The 20988-nt window shown below is 50.9% G+C and overlaps 1 protein-coding gene across 2 annotated transcripts in view; it reads right to left on the bottom strand.

The window, feature by feature from the left end:
* Nucleotides 1–7012: 7012 nt before the first annotated feature.
* Nucleotides 7013–20988, bottom strand: part of GDPD5 (glycerophosphodiester phosphodiesterase domain containing 5) — a 98395-nt gene continuing 84419 nt past the window's right edge. For both annotated transcript variants that reach the window (XM_058825296.1, XM_058825295.1), the window contains 9 exons: nucleotides 19928–20010; nucleotides 16974–17124; nucleotides 16356–16574; nucleotides 15592–15749; nucleotides 13748–13895; nucleotides 12722–12804; nucleotides 11558–11572; nucleotides 8510–8622; nucleotides 7013–7225 (listed from right to left, as the gene is read on the bottom strand). In XM_058825296.1, coding sequence (XP_058681279.1) covers nucleotides 7119–7225; nucleotides 8510–8622; nucleotides 11558–11572; nucleotides 12722–12804; nucleotides 13748–13895; nucleotides 15592–15749; nucleotides 16356–16574; nucleotides 16974–17124; nucleotides 19928–20010 — 1077 coding nt within the window. In that variant the 3' untranslated portion in view covers nucleotides 7013–7118. The remainder of the gene's footprint in view (nucleotides 7226–8509; nucleotides 8623–11557; nucleotides 11573–12721; nucleotides 12805–13747; nucleotides 13896–15591; nucleotides 15750–16355; nucleotides 16575–16973; nucleotides 17125–19927; nucleotides 20011–20988) is intronic.

Here is a 20988-nt window from a genome sequence, read left to right as displayed (position 1 = left end):
AAGGTTGGGAGGAATCTGATAAATCTTCCTCACACAAAGCTCCAGTTTATCAGATTATGCTCTTTTCTGACCCAGACATGGGGCAACCGAGACGCATTTTAAAATCTTTGGTCCCATGTTCAGTCTCGTGTGAAGGGTGAGATAATACAGATGTTATAATTCACCCATCACAATCAGCAGCCAACTATTTCCTGATTCCAATACACTGTAAGTGTTTCTTGGCCTCTCAGCTTTTGCCACACCGTGCTGTAAATGCCTTAAAGCCAATCATCTAAATTACCCCTTGTGAATCTTATTACAATGCATCTTTCATAGTTCTATTTCTCTAAGGTATCCAGTCTTATTTACAAAGTCACCCTTTAAAACTTGTTTCCAGCTCCAGTTCTCTCTCAGCAATGTCTGTCCTATTCCGTGGCATTTCTAAGTCAGCATTTCTTATCTCAGAATTTCCATACAGATCCATATGTGAGCCTTCTGTCAAACTCTGGAAATTTCCTGCACATCCATTTCCCTCCCAGAGCTGTTCCCTGGCCAGCCCAGGGGCTGTGAGTGCTGCTGCAGGGCACAGGGGCTAGAGGAGCCCTGCAGTGTGACATTAAAGCCAAAAAAAGCAATTGCCAAGCACAAAGAGATCCATCCTCACCTGCTCTGATGGCTGAGTCCCTGGGGCTCATCCTCAGCTGTCCCTGCTCCAGGGAGGAGGGCCTGGGCTCACACGCTGCCCTGCCAGCAGGAGAGAAAGGGTTAATGGAGCTTTTGGGCACGTTCTGTCCCCAGAGGGGTTTGGCACGGGCACGGGAAGCTCTCACACACAGAGAAAGGGTTAATGGAGCTTTTGGGCACGTTCTGTCCCCAGAGGGGTTTGGCACGGGCACGGGAAGCTCTCACACACAGAGAAAGGGTTAATGGAGCTTTTGGGCACGTTCTGTCCCCAGAGGGTTTGGCACGGGTACGGGAAGCTCTCACACACAGAGAAAGGGTTAATGGAGCTTTTGGGCACGTTCTGTCCCCAGAGGGGTTTGGCACGGGCACGGGAAGCTCTCACACACAGAGAAAGGGTTAATGGAGCTTTTGGGCACGTTCTGTCCCCAGAGGGGTTTGGCACGGGCACGGGAAGCTCTCACACACAGATTATCCCGAGCCAGAGCCCTCCGGGGCACCCTGGAGACAGAGAGCAGGAACAGACCCGGCTGCAGCACTGATCCTGCTCCTGCTTTCCCAGAGGGGCAGGGACAGCATTCCCTCCCGGCCCCGAGAGCCCCAAGGACAGTCACTCATTGGGGTGGCGCTGGAGCTGCCACTTTGCTGGCACTCCTGCCCTGCAGCCAGCAGGTTTCTGTGGGAGCAGGAGTTATTTGTGCAGGTCAGAGGCTGCACAGCCCCAGAGCATTCCCTTAGGGACACAAAGCTTCCCACGTGCATTCTGCAGTCCAATTTGTAATTGAAATGCATTTCGAGAGAGTTTCAATGGAATGAGGTGCCCTGGTGCCAGCCCAGCATCAGATATGGGGCATGAGGAGACTCACCAGACACATTCCCTGCAGGCTCTCCCCTCTCAGCGCTCCAGCTGCAGCATTCGCATTTCTCACCGAGTTCTCTTTCCAGGATTCCCAGCAGGAAACTGGTGGCCGCTTCCAGATGCAAATCCCCAAAGCAGCGCTGCTCCTCTCCCCCCCGAACCCCCCCTGCCTCCATCCTTTCCTCCTTTTATAACCACGGCTCCACCCAGGATTCCAAGGGAGGCTCCCAGGTGCTTCCCAGACCCAAATCATTCCAGGTGTTTCGGGAATTAACAGCAATAAGCTTGTCCCTTTTGGGGTAACAAATTATCTGTTGCCCCATTCCCCGTTCTGTCTCCTGTTCCATAAAGCAAAACACCCGGATCAGGTGGGGCCGGGGTAAAATGTCACGTCCAAACCCAAACCAAAGTTGTTTTTCCGTCGGTTTCCCTCAGGACTGTTCCGTTTCCCCGCTGTTCCTCGGCCACAGGAGCAGCTTCTCTCTGGGACCCGTGGGGTGGCACAGGGACCCCCGTGCCGCTGCCTCCCGAGAGCGGAGCCCATCCCATCAAACCGCAGCTGGGGCGCGGCGCGGGTTTCGCTCCATGGAACGGGATCGCAGCGAGCCGCGAGTGCCGGCACAGACCCGTCCCGCCCGGCAGCGGCTCCGGCGGCAGCGCCACAGCACACGCGGCCCTGGGGGTGCCACCCGCCCGGGTGGCCCCTGCGCGCCCCTGTCCCCTCCGGCGGCACCCGAGGGCACCGTCCCCTGCCCGAGCCAGGGGAATTGTCCCGATCCCGGCACAGGGACAGGGCGGAGAGAGCGACCCCGCGTTCCGCAGGGCGGGCACGGGGCTGGGCACGGAACCGCAGCCCGGCCGCCTTGTCCCGGGACAGCAGCTGTCCTCGGTCATTCCTGCTGCTCCCGGGGGTAAAACCCGCCTGGGGAATTGCTTCTGATCACAGCCAGCAGGTGTCTGACGGGAGTCCCTGAAATAGAGCTGAGTGTCTGTGACAAATGAGGGTGCTAAAGATGGAGTGACAGCAGAGGGAACCTTGTTCCTGCCAGTTACCCATGGGGAGAAAGCAATTCCCAGCGTTTTATGCTTGGGAAACAGGGAAAGGGAATTCTGTGTCCTCTCCTGCTCAGGATGTACATCTTCACTGTCCCATAACGGGACCATTTGAGGCTTTAGAGAGATTGCCGTGGGTCAAGGACCTGCTGCCTCGGCAGGGCAGAAGGTGGAGCTGCTGTTGGCGATTGTGACAATGACCCGAATAATCAGAGATCAGTGGGAAGTTGTTCAGTGCACCAGGAATGATAGAAAATGTGCTGGACTAGTGTCACACGTAGACCCTGAACACCCCAAAAAGGCAAAGAAACCCTGAGCCACGCTGTGATCAGACCCCACAGGGGCGATTTATTGGAAGCGCCAGTGAGGAACACCGGGAATTCCCTGGCCCTCAGCTTGGTCCCGCCTGCCCACACCACCGCCCTCGGGAAGCGCTGCTCTTCCCGGCTGCAAAGCCAACAAACATTTTTTCCTCCGTCCCTTAAAACTCTTCTCCGAAAGCCTCTGTTCTCCCGCGCTTCTCCTCCTGCAGCATCCTCCTCCTCGCGTCCCTCGCATCCCTCCCCGGGCCCGTGGCCCCGCTGCTCCCCGCGCTCCGGCAATGAATAGAATGGATGCGATTAATGTAATCGATGTGAGCCTCGCCGGGCGGCCCGGGGCGCCGGGGGCTCAGGCCAGCGCCGGCCGTGCCAGCACCATCAGGCGCTGCAGCCGCTCGTAGGACACGAACACCACCACGTTCCAGGAGCCCAGCCGCAGTAAGGACGGGACGAAGCCGTGCCGGCACAAGCGGGGCTCAGGGGACGTGCGGGGACATCCCCAGAGCGGGGATCCCCCAGATCCTGCCCGCGGGTCGGGGTGTTTGGGGCTCCGTGCCGCGGCCGGTTCGCAGGAGCTGAACTCACCCCTTGTAGAGGGCGGCGGGGCCGTCCTGCATGAGCAGGGCGAGCAGGCAGCTCAGGGCATTGCGGGACTGCCCGGGGCTGGCGTTCATGGACCGCGTCTTCACCACGTCCACCGGCGACGCCACCACCGTGGCACAGAACCCGGCGCCGAAGGCGGCCACGGGGTGGCACGGGACGTTGTGTGAGGGGGGGCAGGGCCGGGGTTTGGACGCTGCAGGGACAGGGATGGCGCCCGGCCGTGTCCCCTCCTGTGCCGTGCTCACCTGTCACCGGGATCAGAACCGGGACCGGCATCAGAACCGGGATATCGGGACCGGGATCGCGGCTGGGAACGGGAGGAGCCCCGAGATCCGCCAAGCCCCGCGGGCGCCGCCTGGCGGACACAGCGCGGCGGTGCAGAGCGGCGCCCTCCGGTGGGCGGCGGCGGGACTGCAGCGCCACTGGGGCTTCAATAGCTAAAATTATTTTTGTTTTAAAATTTATTTTATATTATTGTTTTTTATATTATTATTGCTTTTATTTTTATTTGTTTTATTCTTATTTTTGAATGTATTTTCACTCGTGTTCACGTTGAGCCTCTCGCTGAACCCAAGAGATAAGGAATTTCTTGCCAAGTTTTTGCTCCTACTGACCAACTGGACCCATCCCAAATCCTCTAAATAATTTGGAGATTTTTTTTTTTTCCCAGCCTAGGCAGGGAATTCTTTTTGAGAAAAAAAAACCCGAGTTAAAAATATGGGGTCTAGGGGGAAGAGAGGGGTCCTGGGTTAAATTAAAAAAGCACTAGGAAAAGTAAATCTCTGGAAGGTTTCATATTCTCTCCCAGCCTGGTTTTTGTGTGATTTGCTCTTGATTCCAACTGCTCCCAGGGATTTTAAACCCCTGGGGTTAAAATGAAGTGCTGAGCAATACAGAAAATAATGGAAGAACTCTCTTGGTTGGGCAGTGGGAGCCTCTGTAGTGCCATAACACAAAACAAGGACAGACTGGCAGGGGAATACTGACAGTTTATTTCACAGAGCAATGCAGACTTTATTTTGATCTAGCTCTAGTTTAATTCAAAAAGTATCTTCCTCTGCTTTTTTTCAAAAAAAAAGGTAGCAAATATTCAGGACAATAACAGTCAGTGCATTATGCATGAAATTTGGGTCTTGTTTAAAAAAAAAAAAAAGTTAATTGTGAAAACAACTCTGTGTTGGTTTGCTTTTATCATTTCCAAGCTCTGAAGCACTTAACCTTTCAATCAAGTCATCTCCAAGGATAGGAACAGAACATGCAGGTGATCACCAACAGATGCTGAGGTTGAACAACATCTCTCACTTGGCAATGACAATCTACCAGGAATGGTTCAGAACAGCACCACATCAAAGGGAGAAGCAACTTTATTCTCAAAATCCCTTCAAACCCACCAAATCTTGCAGTTCTGCAGAGCAAGACACGCTGCATTTCAGGGACTGGAGAGTACCATGGAGAAGGACAGTATTTGGGGAAGGTAAGAGGAGGAACTTATTCCACTTACACTCATAAAAACTGGGGGAGATGCAATTGATTTTGGGTGGTGCTTTTTAGAGCATCAAAATTCACATTGTCATAATCAAAGAAGGGCTTTTTCCACATAGTGAGGTTGGCCACTTTTGCCCCCAACTTTTAGACACAGCCCAAACTTCAGGGTTTCAAAATGCCACAGGACTTCAGCTTAAAAGGACAGAGCAGTTCCAAAACAAGAAGAAACTGCTCAGGGCTGTTTCTCTCGTGCTTTGGGTGTGGAATGTGATGTATATCAGCATTCCCCAGACTGCATTCTCCTACTGTTTTTCAGTTTTTAACTTTTTTTAAATTTTATTCATTTACTTTTAACCTCTGGTCTAAGAGTTTGGGTTAAAGCCTTTTGCATTGGAAATTTGCTGATGGGAGCCTCTGCCTTGAGATCCCATCAGCATCTGCTGCAAGACCATCCCTCCTTTGGAGGACACGAGTGTGCAGCTTTAAAGGTCCTGCTTTTACAGCAAGGAGCAAAGGTCTCCTTGCAGGAATAAATTATATCCCAGGGCTGCTTCGCCTTCCAGACTATTTACATCTCCTTGGGAAGCTCCCAGTGCACCAGCAGCTCCTCTCCCAGAAGGGAAGCAAGGAGTGACTGCAAATGCCACTTGGAGTGGCAGGCACTTCAGCCAGATCCCAGCCCTGCTGGTGCCCATGGCATTGCCTGTCACAAGCCATGGGGGCTCCCAGCAGAGCCCAGCCTGGGGAGAAGAGAGGAAAAAAAGGGGAAAAAATAGAAATCCAGAACTGCTGCCAGCAGAGACCAATCTGCAGCCAGTGCTCAGGATTTGCCTTCAAAACTCTGGCAGGACATTCCAAGAAGTCCCTTCCCCATGGAGCAGCCAGGCTTTGGGGAAGGAGGGTGGGACAAGGAGCAGGTGCCCAAGTGACAGAGCCAGTGCAAGCCCTTCCCTGGCTCTGAACCTCAGCAGGGAAGAGCAGCAAGAATTCCTCTCCCAGGCAAACTTCTCTTCTCCCAACAGCCTCCTGCTGCGTCAGAGCTACAATTTCATTGCCCATGAAAAGGGGAACGGGGAAAAACAAAACAAAAGAAACCATAACAAAATCAACACTTCACAAGAACACCACAACATTCAGCTACACAGTCGCTGCACCGGGGGAAGAACTGGATTAGGGAAAGGGGGAGAAATGGGACAATGGGACACAGGTCCAATGTGTTGTTCCCAAAACCCCCCAAGGGGACTCAGGCTCTCACATCAAGATCCAAGAACTTCAGCCATAAGGTTGAGGATTTAATGAACACAGTATTTCCACTCATGCCCTGGAAAAATTACACTCAAAAAAAAAAAAAAAGACAAAAAAAATTTCAGATTTTCTACATATTTACAAAAACAAGCCCCCCAGCCTCACAACCAGGGAGGTGGAGCAGCCAGTGGTGGGGAGTGGGAGCGGGTTTCTGCCCGAGCAGCAGTTCCTCAGAGCTTCCCATCCCAGGGAGGGAGGCAGGAGAGCACGGCTCTCGCTGCGGGAGCGTGGCAGAGCCTCAGGGATGGCAGAGCCTCAGTGATGGCAGAGCCTCAGGGATGGCAGAGCCCTCAGGGATGGCAGAGCCTCAGGTGATGGCAGAGCCTCAGTGATGGCAGAGCCCTCAGGTGATGGCAGAGCCTCAGTGATGCCAGCGCTCTCGGTGGCAGAGCCTCAGTGATGGCAGAGCCTCAGGTGATGGCAGAGCCTCAGGGATGGCAGAGCCCTTGGTGGCAGAGCCTCAGGTGATGGCAGAGCCCTCAGTGATGGCAGAGCCTCAGGTGATGGCAGAGCCCTCAGGGATGGCAGAGCCTCAGGTGATGGCAGAGCCCTCAGTGATGGCAGAGCCTCAGGTGATGGCAGAGCCTCAGGGATGGCAGAGCCCTCAGGGATGGCAGAGCCTCAGGTGATGGCAGAGCCTCAGGTGATGGTAGAGCCTCAGGGATGGCAGAGCCTCAGGTGATGGCAGAGCCCTCAGTGATGGCAGAGCCTCAGGTGATGGCAGAGCCTCAGGGATGGCAGAGCCTCAGGGATGGCAGAGCCTCAGGTGATGGCAGAGCCTCAGGGATGGCAGAGCCCTCAGGTGATGGCAGAGCCTCAGGGATGGCAGAGCCTCAGTTGATGCGCAGCTTGGTGTCCGTGGGTGTCACCAGCTCGTTGGCAAAGCCGTTCTCGGAGCAGAAGGACAGCTCATCCGTGCTCTCCACGCCGTTGTTGATCTCTGGGAAGGGCACAGAAAGCAGGGAGGTCATCCCAGGAGCCTCCCCCTGGATGGGGAACTGAGGTGCTGAGCAATGCCAGCATGTGGCATCCCTGTAATCCTACAGGGAATTAGGAACCTGCTGTCATTTACAGCCAGTTCTGAACATACTGCCTCCAGTTTGGAGCTCAGCTCTACATTTCAGCCTTTCAAAATCCAGCCACCACCAAAACAGAGCTGGATGTCCCCTGCCATCCCCTCTCCATCCCCTACACCTGATGTCATTGTCACAGGCTGGGCAAGTCACCAGTGGGAGAGTGGTACAAAGTACCTGAACCTAATCCCTGCCCACCCTGGAAGAGGTCTGGCTCCTCCAGTCACTGGTTTCACAGGGAAAAACCTGCACCCACCAATGTTTTAATGGTTCTAATGTTTCACATCCACCCTAAGCAAGCAGGAATAGAATTGTTTCAGAGGCACAAAACTTCATTCTGCACCCCCCACCTCTAAGGGATTTATGTCCAGGACATGTTAGGGAAGCTTAATTGTGCTGTGCCAAGCTGCTTTCCCTGTCTGGGTTCCCTGGATTTATACCTGATTTTCAGCCCCTCTGGCTGCCATTTCACACAGCAAGCAATGTTGCCTTTTTGCTCTGTCTGTGCCCAGAGCACTAAACCCTGATCCCTGCTGGGCACCTCCAGACCCTAAATACAACAAAAGAAAACCCATAACAAAGCTCAGGGGGTGGGGGGATTATATTCACATTCCCTCAAAGGTGAGCTTTCCAGCTTCATGCACCACATTTAACCTTTTAAAGCTAAACATTTCCATCTTTGCCCACAGTTTTGCTATCTTTCTTAGAGGCGGAGTGTGATGGACACATTGCCAAGGTGTTCCAACAGAAATAAACTCTGGGAGGAGCATGAGGATATCAGGAATGCCCCTGAATTGCAGGTCTACCCCAATCTCATCACCATGTTTGTGGTCACATGTGCCATTATCAGTGGATTTTTTGGCCTCTGACAATGGTGAGTGGAGAAGATGTGGGACAGTGTGAGATGGGATAAACAGGGAAGCTAAATGCAGGATTTCTGAGCTTATCACTGCTGGGATGGGCCTCAGAATCACAGAACAGTTTGGGCTGCAAAGCACCTTAGGGATCATCCCATTCCACCCCCCATGAGCCATGCCCATATCCCAAGGTCAGCCCGGTCCCCTGACCCACAGCAGGAAAACCCCTGAATCAGAGCAGCTCCTCCCTCGGTGGGCTGAGAGCTGGGGAGGCACCAGCAGCCCCATCCCTACCTGAGAAGATCAGCTTCTCCTTCATGATCTTGACGTCCTGGCTGGAGCGGCGCACGGCAGCGCTGAGCATGATCTGCTCGGGGTTGTAGGTCCTGATGCTGCCCAGGCGCCACCTGCAAGGCAGGAGCAGCATCTCAGGGACTGCCTCTGCACAACAGGAGCACCCCCAGTGCCAGAGACCCTCTGCTCCCTTGCACAACCCCACGTGGAGGAGCATGTTCAGAGATGAGTGACCTCAGGCATCTTTAAGCACCCTACTTCCACCTGGGAATTAGACCCATGGATTCACAAATCCACGAACTAGTTCCACAAATAGCTGTCTCACAGCTCTCTCCAGTTGTGCAAAGGAGCAGAGGTGTTTAAACTTTTAGAGGGAACAGAACAAGAGAACCAGCCAAGCAAAGAAGCAACAAATTTTTCCTCACTGTGGTCAGGCTTGTGGGAGAAGAGAGCTCAGAGACAATTTAAAAGTTTCAAACCTGAGACACAGCAAGGAAATGGCCTCAGATTGTGACAGGGGAGGTTTAGATTTGGTACAGGAAATATTCCTGCCCCAAAAGATATTCCTGCCCAGGGCAGTGGTGGAGTGCCCACTTTGGAGGGATTTAACAGCCACGTGGATGTGGCACTTGGGGACACTGAGAGCAGCCCTGTGGCAGACCCCCACGAGGAGGGGAAGGTGGAACAGGGGGAACACAGCCTGGTGGGCTCAGCCAAGGCAGCTGCTCCCAAGATCCCACCACAAGGGGATGGTGTTTAGGCCAGGCTTTCACAGCCCACACCCCACCGAGCCATCAGCAAACCCCGCTCTCCCTGCCAGAGCCAGGGACGCCCTGGAACTTTTATAAGGACACAGCAGGGATTTAGGGTGGCTTATGAGGTTTCTGATCTGCTGGCACCATCTAGTGGCTCACCCACACAAGAGAAGGTGACAAAACAATCACCTTTTCTATTTCTAACCCTCTAGCCAGCCCCAGGAGCAGAAGATTTGAGGAGCCCACAAATCTCCAGCCTGGATCTACGGCATCAGCCTGACAAATCAACACCAACAAAGGAGGTTCTGCAGTTTTTTCCCACGTAAATGCAGCTGGTGTCAGTTTTGTAGGGTTTCCACCCCTTCCCAAGTCCCAGTGCCTGACACTGGGTGACCTGAATCAGGCTTTGAGCAGGGTACAGATGGCGGCCACACAGAAAAGAAGGGGTGGGATGGCAACACGACACAACTCACAGACCCATGGACAGAAGCAATGCAGAGGAAGCACAAGGAGGCAAAACCACTGAAGTATAAAACAAATATTTTTTTTTCTTCTATCGTCATCATCTAAACTGAGCCACTCTGACCTGGAAGAACATATTTTTTGCCTTAGCATCCCCTGCATTTTTTGCCTTAGATCCCACTAATGTGATTGCAAGATGTCACAGTACAAGATCCTCCTCAAACTCTAAATCAGGACCAAAACACATTGGTGCAAGTATTCTCTTTGCCCACCACACCAGGATTTTCAGCATCAAGTCACTCTGTGGCCAAAAGTGACCCCTTGCTCACAGACCCCAGCTATCCCAGGGAGGAGAGGGGTCCCTCTGAGGCACAGAGAGCCCAGTCCCAAACACGTGCAGAGACCATGTAAAACTCTGTGCTGTGCTCAGAAGCCTTGGGGTCTCCAAAAAGCCGGTCGAATAGAAAAGAGCACCTCTCCTACCCCCTTGGACTCTGTTGTGGTGGCCCAGGTTTGGGACAGCAGCGTGCAAAAAGGCCAGAGACAGCAGGAAGGTCCTGTTCTGGGAGGCTGGCGTCAGGGCAGACCAGACGGACACGGGGTGGGAACAGACTAAAAAATACTGGGACAACAACACAGAGACAGCATACACTGGGTTAGGGCCACGGCCAGACCCCGAGGGCTGCGGAGGGGGGATGCTCAATGCCATGGAAGGGGGTGGGAGAGGAAAAATGGGGTTGTTTGGCACTGAGGTGGTAAGATGGAGCAAGCACAGAGCCAAGCCAGCTGCAGAGTCCCCCTGGTGTGCCTGCTCCTGCCTAAAGCCTGCCTCTCCTCATCCATGGGCAAGGGGAGAGAGAAGGGGAGAGCACCCGACCTCCATGCACCCACAGGAGGGCTCAGCCCAGCCCTGGTTTGGGAGATGCCATGGGACCAGAACACCAAAGCACCTCATGGACACCTCAGGGACCAACCCTGACCCCAAGGCAGAGAATGGGGGCAACCAAATGCTCAGGGGTGCAAGGCCATGGCCCAGAGCAGGAGAAGTGGAGAAGGGAACACGTGAAGAGCTCAGTCTGGGTGGGGAGGCAGTGAAGGCTTTAGTGCAGACAAGAGCCAGCACTTCCCTCCAAAGGCTGGGAATGACTGCTGAGGGAAGGGCCAAAATGAGGAGCAATCTGGGGTTCTGACTGATGGCACCTCAAATCCAGCACCCCAGGCTCAGTTCCCTCCCCTGCTGCAGAGCTCTTTGTTTCCACACGGTATTTCCAGCTTCACAGTGGTGCAACTCAGCAAGATCCCAACTGATGAGCCAAACCTTTCCAGCTATCTGCCCCCTTCATCCAGACAAGTGCTACTTGGTATAATTGAATAGATTCCATGATTTTCTTTGGGATAGAGGCTGGTCTCAAACATCTCTGGTAAATACAGAAAGGAAGGGGTATTTTACATGGGATTATTTCCACAGAGAAAGCATTACATCCTCTGGGAATCTCCCAATCATTACATCCTCTGGGAATCTCCCAGTTACAGTGTGGCCTCAGAAGTGGGCTGTTTTAAAAGGCACCGACTTAGATCATTGTCACAGAAGGTCAGATTGCCTCCAAAACATCTACTGGCTTCAGCATCAGGCTTCCCTGGTGCTCATGGCTATGGCCTGTGCAATGTTCACACCCTCACAGTCCCCTGCTGAAGCCAGATGTTGGAAAGCATCAGAAAAGCTGCATCCTTCCCTGACCATCTGCAGTGAAGCCATAGCAGAGAGGGAGAAAGAAAGTGAGGAAGGAAGGCTGAATGAAAAAGAGAAAGAGGAGGAAAGCACCAGAATTACCTGATCATGTGATAGCTGTGAGATGCCAGAATGCAGCAGAGAGAGAGAGAGGAGGAACATGCACAACAGTCAGAGCAGTAAGAAAATAAACAAGGCAAAGAGGCAAAAAAAGGTTAGTTAGAAGTCATCACAGTTGGTATTCCCCCTCTGGAGAGGCTGCCAGGATCCTGTCACTGGGGCTGGAGCAGAAGAGCAGCAGCAGTCCCTACCATGGCTGAGAGAGAGAAGCCATGCAGAGGACAGAGCACGAGCACATTGAAGCCTCTGCTCCCACCCAGCCCTCATCCTTGCATGAAGGAAGCAGCTCTGGTGTGCCCCAAAAAGAACTTGGGGGAAAAAAACCAAACCAACCAACCATCAACAACACAGAAAAAAAAAATCAACCAAGACACTGAGGGCCAAATGCCAAGCCCCATTCCCCAGAGCTGAATCACATCAGCAGGTGGCAATTGGGCAATTCTGCTCTGATTTGGTTTTGAGACATCCTCAACCCTGCTAGCAACTCTTTCATGTGGTAGAGAAACTGCAACATCAGGGAAAGGGCTCTGTCCTGCACAGGGCTCTTGGGAGAGCAAGCCCTCTGCTGCAGAAAAGTCCAGCTACTGGAGCAGAGCTTCTCCTTCTTCTTTCTAACTAAGCACCAGATTTGATTTGCAGAATCACATTTCCCATAGTAACTCCCTCCTGTGGCAGGGGTGTTGGAACTAAATGATCTTTAAGGTCCCTTCCAACCCAAAGCATTGCATGATTCCATAATATTTCTACATCCAAACAGGAACAAACTGATTTAAGACAACTTTTTGAACACTGTAGTGGTGGAATCTCAAAATCCCTCCCCTCTTCTTCCTTTAAAACACTGTCATGTCTTTGTCAACATACTTTTCCCTAAAGCATTTACAGTTTCTCTTCCACATATTTTAGGAGTCAAGGAAGGCATCTGACACTACTAAGTTGTGATCTCTCATTCTTAAAAGGTGCATCCAATTCTCCATCCCACCTTGGGAGTGGAATTATTGTTTGCAATGATTTTTTTAATGAATATTTCCCCTGCTATTGCAATCCAAGAACTGAGGCTCGGGGTACTCCTCTCTCCCACCTCCACCCGACAATCTGGACAAAACCACAGGTCACAGACACACAGGAGCAGAGCTGTAACAAACTTACTTCTGGAATATAAAAACTCCTACAATTACAAGAAATGAAATGAGATCAGACGTGATCCAGATTAGGTGGTACTCGTCTGGAGGCTGCAAGAAAACAGAAAACAAGAGCAGACCTTAAACATTTGGGTTTGTGCAACCACAGGGAGACCACACATGGCTGGAGTTACCACTGAGGAGCAAGAAAAGCACAGAGCTGCAGGGGTTAGGTATAAATCACAATATTTATGACCTTCCTAATGCCAGGCTGTCATCCAAAACTATCAGGGGAAACTGCAAACAGGAACAATTTGAAACTCTCCCTCCTTTTTGTGTGCTGACATTTTCTCAGAGCTCCCTGGGCTGAAAGTTTCCTATCTCAGCTGAACCTCAGGGTGAGGGCAAGATGCAGTTTGGGAATCCAAGTCTAGGGGAAAACAGGGAAATATATCCATGTAGGGTCCATTTTAAGCGCAGATGAGACCTTTTAGGCATGGGACCTTTAGCCCCATGCTGTAAATGTGATTTCTGTCCTTTCAGGCACTGGTAGGTCTGGTTCCAGTCGCCACTCTAAGTGGTCAGCACACCAGCTGAGCCATCATCACTGGGTCTCTGCTTATTGTCCAGCAATGGGGTAACCAGAGGTAAATCCTCAATCTGGGATTCGGAACAAGGAAAAAACTCATTTTGGCAAAATGATACACTCAGAACATGCAAAAAACAATATGGCCAAGACACAGAGGCCTGGTTTTCTGGTTCATCTGTGCTCCTGCTTCTCCTGCAACTCTTAACAGCTGCTCAGCAGGTCTGCAAAGGTGCTCTTCCCTCAGAGGAGAACCGGAAAAATCATGTGGGTTGAATAGGGAGTGCAAAAGGATCCCACCCAAACTGATGGGATTGTGCAAGAGCAGCACCAATTCATCACCATCTCAGGGCTCAGCTGGACAGAGAGGGAAAACCCTCAAGCCCAGCCAAACCTGCCTGGAAAACCTCCCACCCCCACACCCCCCAGTGCATTTCCTGGTGCCAGAGGCTGCCAGGGTGTGCTTACCATGAGCCAGATGGGGAAAGGCACCTTGCGGAGGAGGTGGGAGCTGTCGGAGGTGACCGAGGGGACGCCGGCGCACCAGAGGATGGAGAACAGCCAGGGCTCGTTCACCGTGTACAGGTTCACACTCAGGTTGGCCATGCTGTAGTCCCTGCCAGGGCACACACAGGGTGACATGCAGGACCCCACCAAACCCCAACTCTTGCCATCAGCCCCAGCTGGGTTTGTGTGGTTTGAGTTGTGGGAAGTTTTTAACAGGGTGTGGGTGCCTCGTGAGCACTGCAGGGCAATGTTTGATCCTGACAGCTTCCCTCACCTTTTGGCTGCTGTCTGGCACAGGCCACAGACCATCTCAGATGCTTCCCCAGGAATGATGGACATGGTGTGTTCCTGGAACAACCATCTCATCGTGCTGATGCAAATTAGCATCTGCCTGAGACGCCTGGAACATTTTGGGGGCAATCTGCTAATTAAACACTGGCAGACCTGTCTCCAACATCACCTCCTACAACTTCCATGCCCTTGCTTTGGGAACAATTACAGACTTACAGCTTTCAGTCTCCTGAGGTCATTTTCCAAGCAGCTAAAACTGCCAGCAGCAAACCAAGCACTGGCAATTACCTGGTACCCAGATAATTGACATAAATTGCTGTTTCCTCATCTCTGAAGCAGAAGCATCAACAATCCCCATCACACGGGCAGCACAGATTAATCCCTGCAATTTAGCACCGGCAGAACACTTTGAGGTGGAAGGGCACACAGTGCAAGACATGGACATCTCCCAGCTCTCAGCAGGAACAAGGTGCTCCAAAGGGGTGCTCAAGGGCAGGGGTGCTTGCAGCAATGCTGCATCCAGGTGCTGGATTTGGGGAGAATTGAGAGAACTGTGTTAAACCAGGGCTGCAGCAACATTTGGCTGGGCACCACTGGGCTCAAGAAACATTCAGTGACAGCTCTTATTTTGGAGACAGCTCAGGTGGGGTTGATGGGAGATTGGGGCTAAACTGGGATAGATGAGTGAGTTGGCATAGAGCCTTCTCCATGGGACAGAGCAAACAGGAGGAAAAATAAGCAGGGATTATCCTGCAGGTAAAGCACAACCTTGGTTTTAAGGGTGAGCAGCTGGACTGGCTGCTGGCAGACAGATACAGCTGGATCTCCCCAAACAGGGCCACGCTCCCAAACAGCTGCAGGCTCAGCTCTTCCCTACTTCAGCTCTGACATGCAGCCAGACAGCTCCTCTGGAGATATTTCTCTGCTGCAAACCTCTTTAATTTGAATTTCAAAAAAGAGAAAAGCCCTACTAGAAACAATCTGCCCTCCCTGGGGAAGGGGGCAAAGCTGGGAGCTGAAACACCACAGAGTTCACACACAGGAATACCTTGCTGTGCCAGGGCCATTACAGAGAAGAGCTAAATAGGTGATACAGAACAGGAGTTTCTCTTTCTGCAAAGAGAAATTTCTGAAAGCATATCCAGACTTTGGGCTAATCAAAATTCCATGCTAGCAGCTCTGGAGCAGACAAAGGGCAGCTGTAAATGAGGATGAAGCAGCACTCTGAGGGAACTCAGTGTGAAAGGCCTTCACTTTTTCCCAGAACTGTGAGTGCAATAAGAATCAGCCAATTCATACATTTGTATTTCAAAGAGGCCCATCATATCCTGAGGCAGCATGTAGAGATGTCAGAGGCAGCTGTGCCTTCCCAGAAACAGCCTGGATTCTGGATGATGGGCAGGGAAAAGCTTGCCCCGCTCAAGCTTTCAGGAGCAAATCCATCTGGAAAGATCCCTGTGTGCTGCAGACAGGCTGGGATGCTCAGGGAGGGATGCTGAGGGCTCTGGCAGTACCTGACCTCCTCGTTGGTGACCTTGGTGTAGCGCAGGTTGAGCTTCACGATGCCCTTCTCCCGCAGGCGCTCTGCGTCCAGCTTCAGGCCAGAGGTCTGCTGGAAACCAGGGGCAACCTGCCTGACCAGCTGCCTCTCCGTGTCTGGCAGCCACATCACCTGTGGGGCAGCAAGAAGGGGCACAGGGTATGGCAAATGTGGCTCCCAAATCCAGCCCACGGCATGGAATTCCCCGAGCTCACACCGTGATTCCGAAGCGCGTCACATCAACAGCTCACGTTCGGCTGCAAGGGGTAAAGTGGGTCATGGAATCACAGGGTGGTTTGGGTAGAAGTGGACCTTTAAAGTCATCTCATTCCAGCCCCTTGCCATTCCAACACCTTTCTCTAGCCCCAAGCAGCCTAGTCTTAATAACTCAGTGACACTCATCTACCAAAGCATCAGAGCAGCACAGAAGCAGCCATGTGCATTTTCAACAGGGAACCAAAAACCTGAGGGAGAAATCCCACTTCACATCCCCACATCTACATTTCAATGATCCTTCTCTTGCTCTTCATCTCCATCTCTGTTGTAGCCTTTTGGAGACTTAAAAAAAGAGGGAGAACCAGTTTCCTTATACCCAGAGAGAAAGAACCTGTCCTGAGCTGTAGCAGGTGCTCCATTCCAACCTCTGTGCCCAGCACAACTTCCAGTGATGCCCCACTAGAGACACATTCATGGAAACCATAGGGATTTTGGAAATTTCCCCAAGCCCACAGAACTCACAGCCTGCTGCCGAATCCCTGATGCCAGGATGGTTTCCAGGGTGATGTTGATGTAAGTGCTGTAGTAGGGATGAGCTGCTGGCAGGTCCTGGAAGTTCAGGATCAGGGATGTGTTGTCCTTGATCACCTCCAGCATATCTTCCAGCTTGCAGACTGACTGGTTGGCAGCCTCCAAGTAGTCAGCCCTTGAGAGAGACCCAGCTGTCCAGAAAGGGTCATTCTGGAAGCAAAGCAATCCCAGGATTACTGCCACAAAGCCCAAAGTGCAAAGACTTCCTTACTTTCTCTTTGTGGAGATGATGGTCCCAAAATTGAATTAAAACAAAGGGGAACAGTGTATAACATGCTGGTTTTCCTGTCATTTTTATAATCACATTAAAAAATTATTATAACTGGAGATCTTGAAGTTCTTTGTGGTGTCAGCCAGGCTTGAGGCCCCTTTTTCCAGAAGAGGCACAGAAAGACAAAATGGTTTAGACTAAGCCTAAGTTTAGGAGAGACAGAACTAAACATGGTCCAGCTGCACCACACCACCAAGGAGATGGACCTACACCATTCCCCCAGATGGGACCTGGCAGGAGCTGTGATCCCATGGGTCCCATGGCTCCATGGCACCCACCTGCAGGAACCACTCGCCAGCGTTGAGCTTCTCCAGGTCAGTCCAGTTGAACATGGAGCAGTGCTCGTAGGCGCGCTCTGGGAACACCTCCTCCACGTTGGTTGTTCTCCTGAGAGTCTTGTCGTGCATCAGGAAGGGCACCCCATCATAGCTGCAAACACAGAACCCCTTACAGGTGTGGAGGAGAGAAATTCCCCTTCCCACCCCAGTCTCTCTCACATCAAAATCCTTGGGAAGGTCTCACGCAGCCTAAAACCACCCCAGCATCCTCAAAAGCTCTCTTAGATACCTGCTGGGTGTTGGCAGTCACTGACACAACACTGTCCATGCCTCCCCACTGTCCACTTCTCCCCATTATCCCCTAAAATATGTAAAACTCAGGTGGGTTTGACAAGAACACCCACCCTGAATGCTCATCAAAGCTTCTGCAGCACCCAAAACCATCAGAGGTTTCCCTGGATGCACGGACACACACAAACACACAGCAGGCAGGAAAAGGAATTTTCAAAGCCTCTCACATCAGGCTTCCAGCAAGATGCAAGGCTCCCAAACTACCAAAAATGCTCTGAAATTGCCTTCTCCAATTGCAAACTGGTTTTGTGCCCACATGACTTAAGTTCATGCTTAAAAAAAGAAAAAAACCTGACACCTCTCAGATGAAACTAAGCAGACAAATGCATGCCCTGGGGTTTTTAAGTCATCTGGATATTACAGAATAATGGTCTGGAAAGCATAAAAAAGCTCTTTAAACTTTCTTCCACTCCATTTTCTGTGACCAGATCAGTGGTGAACCACACAGGGTAGTGACAGTTTTTATCAAAGGCAGGGGTGCAGCTGTCTGCACCCAGGAATCAGGACAAACCCAGCCTGGTGGCAATGACATTTTCCAAAGCCCATGTTCCTAACAGGAGACTCCGAAAAAGCCTGAAAAATGATGGGGTGAAATAACAAATCCCATTTGAATTAGGAGACAACCCAGAGCTGTTTCCCAGAGGGAAAATTAAACCCAGTTTTAGAGGATGGAGCAAATGTCATCTCAGCTTTACCACTGCGGCAACATTTGCTCCATCCTCTAAAATTGTAAGAAGTCCCTTCTGACAAAGGTCATTGGCACCTTTATTTGCTATTTCTGGCCTGTGCTGTGGCACCTCCTTCCCCCAGCCCAAAGCAACCCGCTGACACGGCAATCCCACGCTGCTGCAGTCAAAGGGTTTAATAAATACAGTTAAAAATAAAATTAAAAAAATAAAAAAGCTCAGCAACTGCAGAATGAAGAGTGTGGAGTGCTAAAAAGTGCCAGGAGCTCGAGTTTAACATCTCACAGAAGAGCAGAGCACTGCTAAGCCTTAACCACAGTGCAGAAATCCTCTGGGGCACTTGACATTTGCTCCATCCTTTCCAATCCTTCCCTCCCAGCACCACTCAGGGCCAACCACAGGGTCTTGGCAGGCCCAGGTTTGCAGCAGGAATTCAGAGACAGCAAGCTGAGCTTTAGAAGAAGAGATGTGGGAGGGGGTGGAAGAGGGAGAGGAACAGGCAGCAATTCTGGGCTCCGGCTGCTTGGAGCAAAGCTGTCTTTTCCAAGTGCTTTGGAATGTGGGGTGGGTGTGCAGCAGGATGTGATGGCTCTGAGTGCCTGTCCAAGCAGACCACCCATGCTGGTACATGTCTGGAAGAACATGGAAATGTTCCAGGAGGGATGGAGCCATCCAGCCACAGGAACAAAAGTATCTCCTGAAGGATAAGGACAGCAAGGGGTGCTGTGCTGCAAACCCTCCCCAAGGCCAACTGCACCAATCTCCCACTTCTCAGTCTGAAAATCAATGGATCCTCTTTTTCTGAAGGCACCTGGGTCTCTTGGAGAAGGCTCAGGAAGCTGGGCCATCAAGGGCATTGTTGAAGCCTGGAGTGCTGCTGAGTGGCAGTGGGGAAGGATCTTGGAGCTTTTCCAGCTCTCCTCCTCCCAAAGCCCACCTTTCTCCTTGGCCAGTGTTAATGGATGCAGCCACGAGAGCCAAGTGCTCACCTGGCAGCTGGACACTCAAGTATTGTCCCCTCACAGCAGCTGATAAACTCATTTTGGAAAATACAAAAATTGCATAACATACATCCCAATTCATACTCCACCCTTCCACAGTGACCTTCCACTCACCAGTGGGAAGAAATTCCTTGCTTTTAAATAATTTTTTCTCCAAAAAATTTATACAAAGTAAAAAGAAAGCAATTAAAAATAAAACTTCCTTCTAGCAGGCAAAAATATCTGTCCATCAACACAAACCTTCAAAGCAGTCAGGGAAAAAATGAAATATCTGCTTTGAGTCTTTCTTGTCTTTGTAAGTGGTACTGGGACAAACTGGGAGCAGGAATATTAAGGAATATTAAGGAACTATCTAACTCCTGGAACAAAGCACAGCTCTGGAAATACCCCTCTCTAAATTCTAACTGGTCTTGGCCACTCAGCTCAACATTTGCCAGCAAGGAATGAGTTTCTGACAGTCAGCACCCTCCTTCCCTAAAGAGTCATGCCAAAGGAAGGGGAGAAGGAAGAGATTCCTCCTGGTGTGTTCTTGGGATGGTTTGTCAAGGGTGGTGAAAACTTTGCTGTGCAACAAAGCCAAATTAGAATTTCTGCTCTTTCTGCACCTGGGGTATCCCAGGAGAAGTCACATTTAAGCAGCTCTGGCTGTGTTTTACTGGAATAAACCAGGCTCTAGGATGAACTACAGCCTTCTTGCAAATGAAGACAACAAAGAGATCCAGGTTCCCTCGTTTGGAGAAGCCCACCCTTTACCACCCCTCAGTGAAATGATCAGCAGCATCTGCCAGAGACAGACAGGAGTCACTGGATGAGCTCTCCAGGACAGCCCTTCCCAGAGGGAAAAGCTGCAGTGCCCAGACTCTGGAAATGCTGGACCATTCCTGCTTGGATCATCCACAGAGCAGCCCTGACCCACCTCAGTACCACATCAGCCTGCACTCCAGACACCTTCTGCTCCACTGCCTTCTGGAAGGACATCAGAGTGTTCTCTGGGGCCAGCTGTCAGGAAAACATAAAAAAAAAAATCAATGAGAGATCAGGAGCATGAGGGAAGTTTACAAAGCAGTGTCAGCAAGGATGCTGGGAGGAGGGTTTGGAGATATCAGGGATCTAAAATATTATTACTCCACATCAATCTGTGCCCAAAAATTCCTGTCTCTTCCATACCACAGAGAACCACACATTCTGTAAGATACATTTTACTCCTACTTCTACTTACTCCATAAAGTCATCTATTAGCCTAAAAATCAGAGAGTTTCTCTAATAACAAATGTCCTAGTTAGTTTTACCAACAATTTAAAAAATAGCCTTAAGCCTAGGAAATGTATCCCTGTGGCTATCAGGGAGAAGGGCTCAGATTTTATTTGAAATTCCTCCCTGTTGAATGGAGCAGATGGTAACAGAATTAGGGTTTGTTTAAAATAAAAATGCTGTGAAGACAGATACTTTGCTGTTCCACAAAAGCAGCACAGTGTAGCTGCTCCCAAAACACCCATGAAACAACAACAGGCAGACCAGAAAAAAAATATTGACAACTACAGAGAGAAAACCTGGCACTGAATAACATCAAAATAAAGTTATTTTTGGAAGATAAATTACTTTTTTCCCCTTTTTTTTCAGGTTTAGAGCACCTGTAACACCCTGTTTTTCCACCAGCAGGATAAGTTCCATCAGGACACAATGAGCATTCACATCCCATGATTTACTGCAAAGGGAAATAATTACCAGCAAAGGCCCAATTGCACCATACAATCAAGATATAATAACAAAATAATAAAAATAGGCATAAAAACTGGCTTAAGCACTTAGAGTGGCTGTAAGAGACATTTGTTCTCTGATCACTCCACAGGCTCAGGTCAGCAAAGCTTTGGGGTAAAATAAAATAATCAGAGCAAATGTCAGCGCCAACCTTCACCCAGCGCTCGTATCTCAGCGCGGGATTCCTCTGGCTCCAGCCACACACCAGCACAAGTTCAT

The sequence above is a fragment of the Ammospiza caudacuta genome, chromosome 2 (genome assembly GCF_027887145.1).
Source record: "Ammospiza caudacuta isolate bAmmCau1 chromosome 2, bAmmCau1.pri, whole genome shotgun sequence".
NCBI lineage: Eukaryota > Metazoa > Chordata > Aves > Passeriformes > Passerellidae > Ammospiza > Ammospiza caudacuta.
This window is presented reverse-complemented; position numbering and strand designations above follow the sequence as displayed.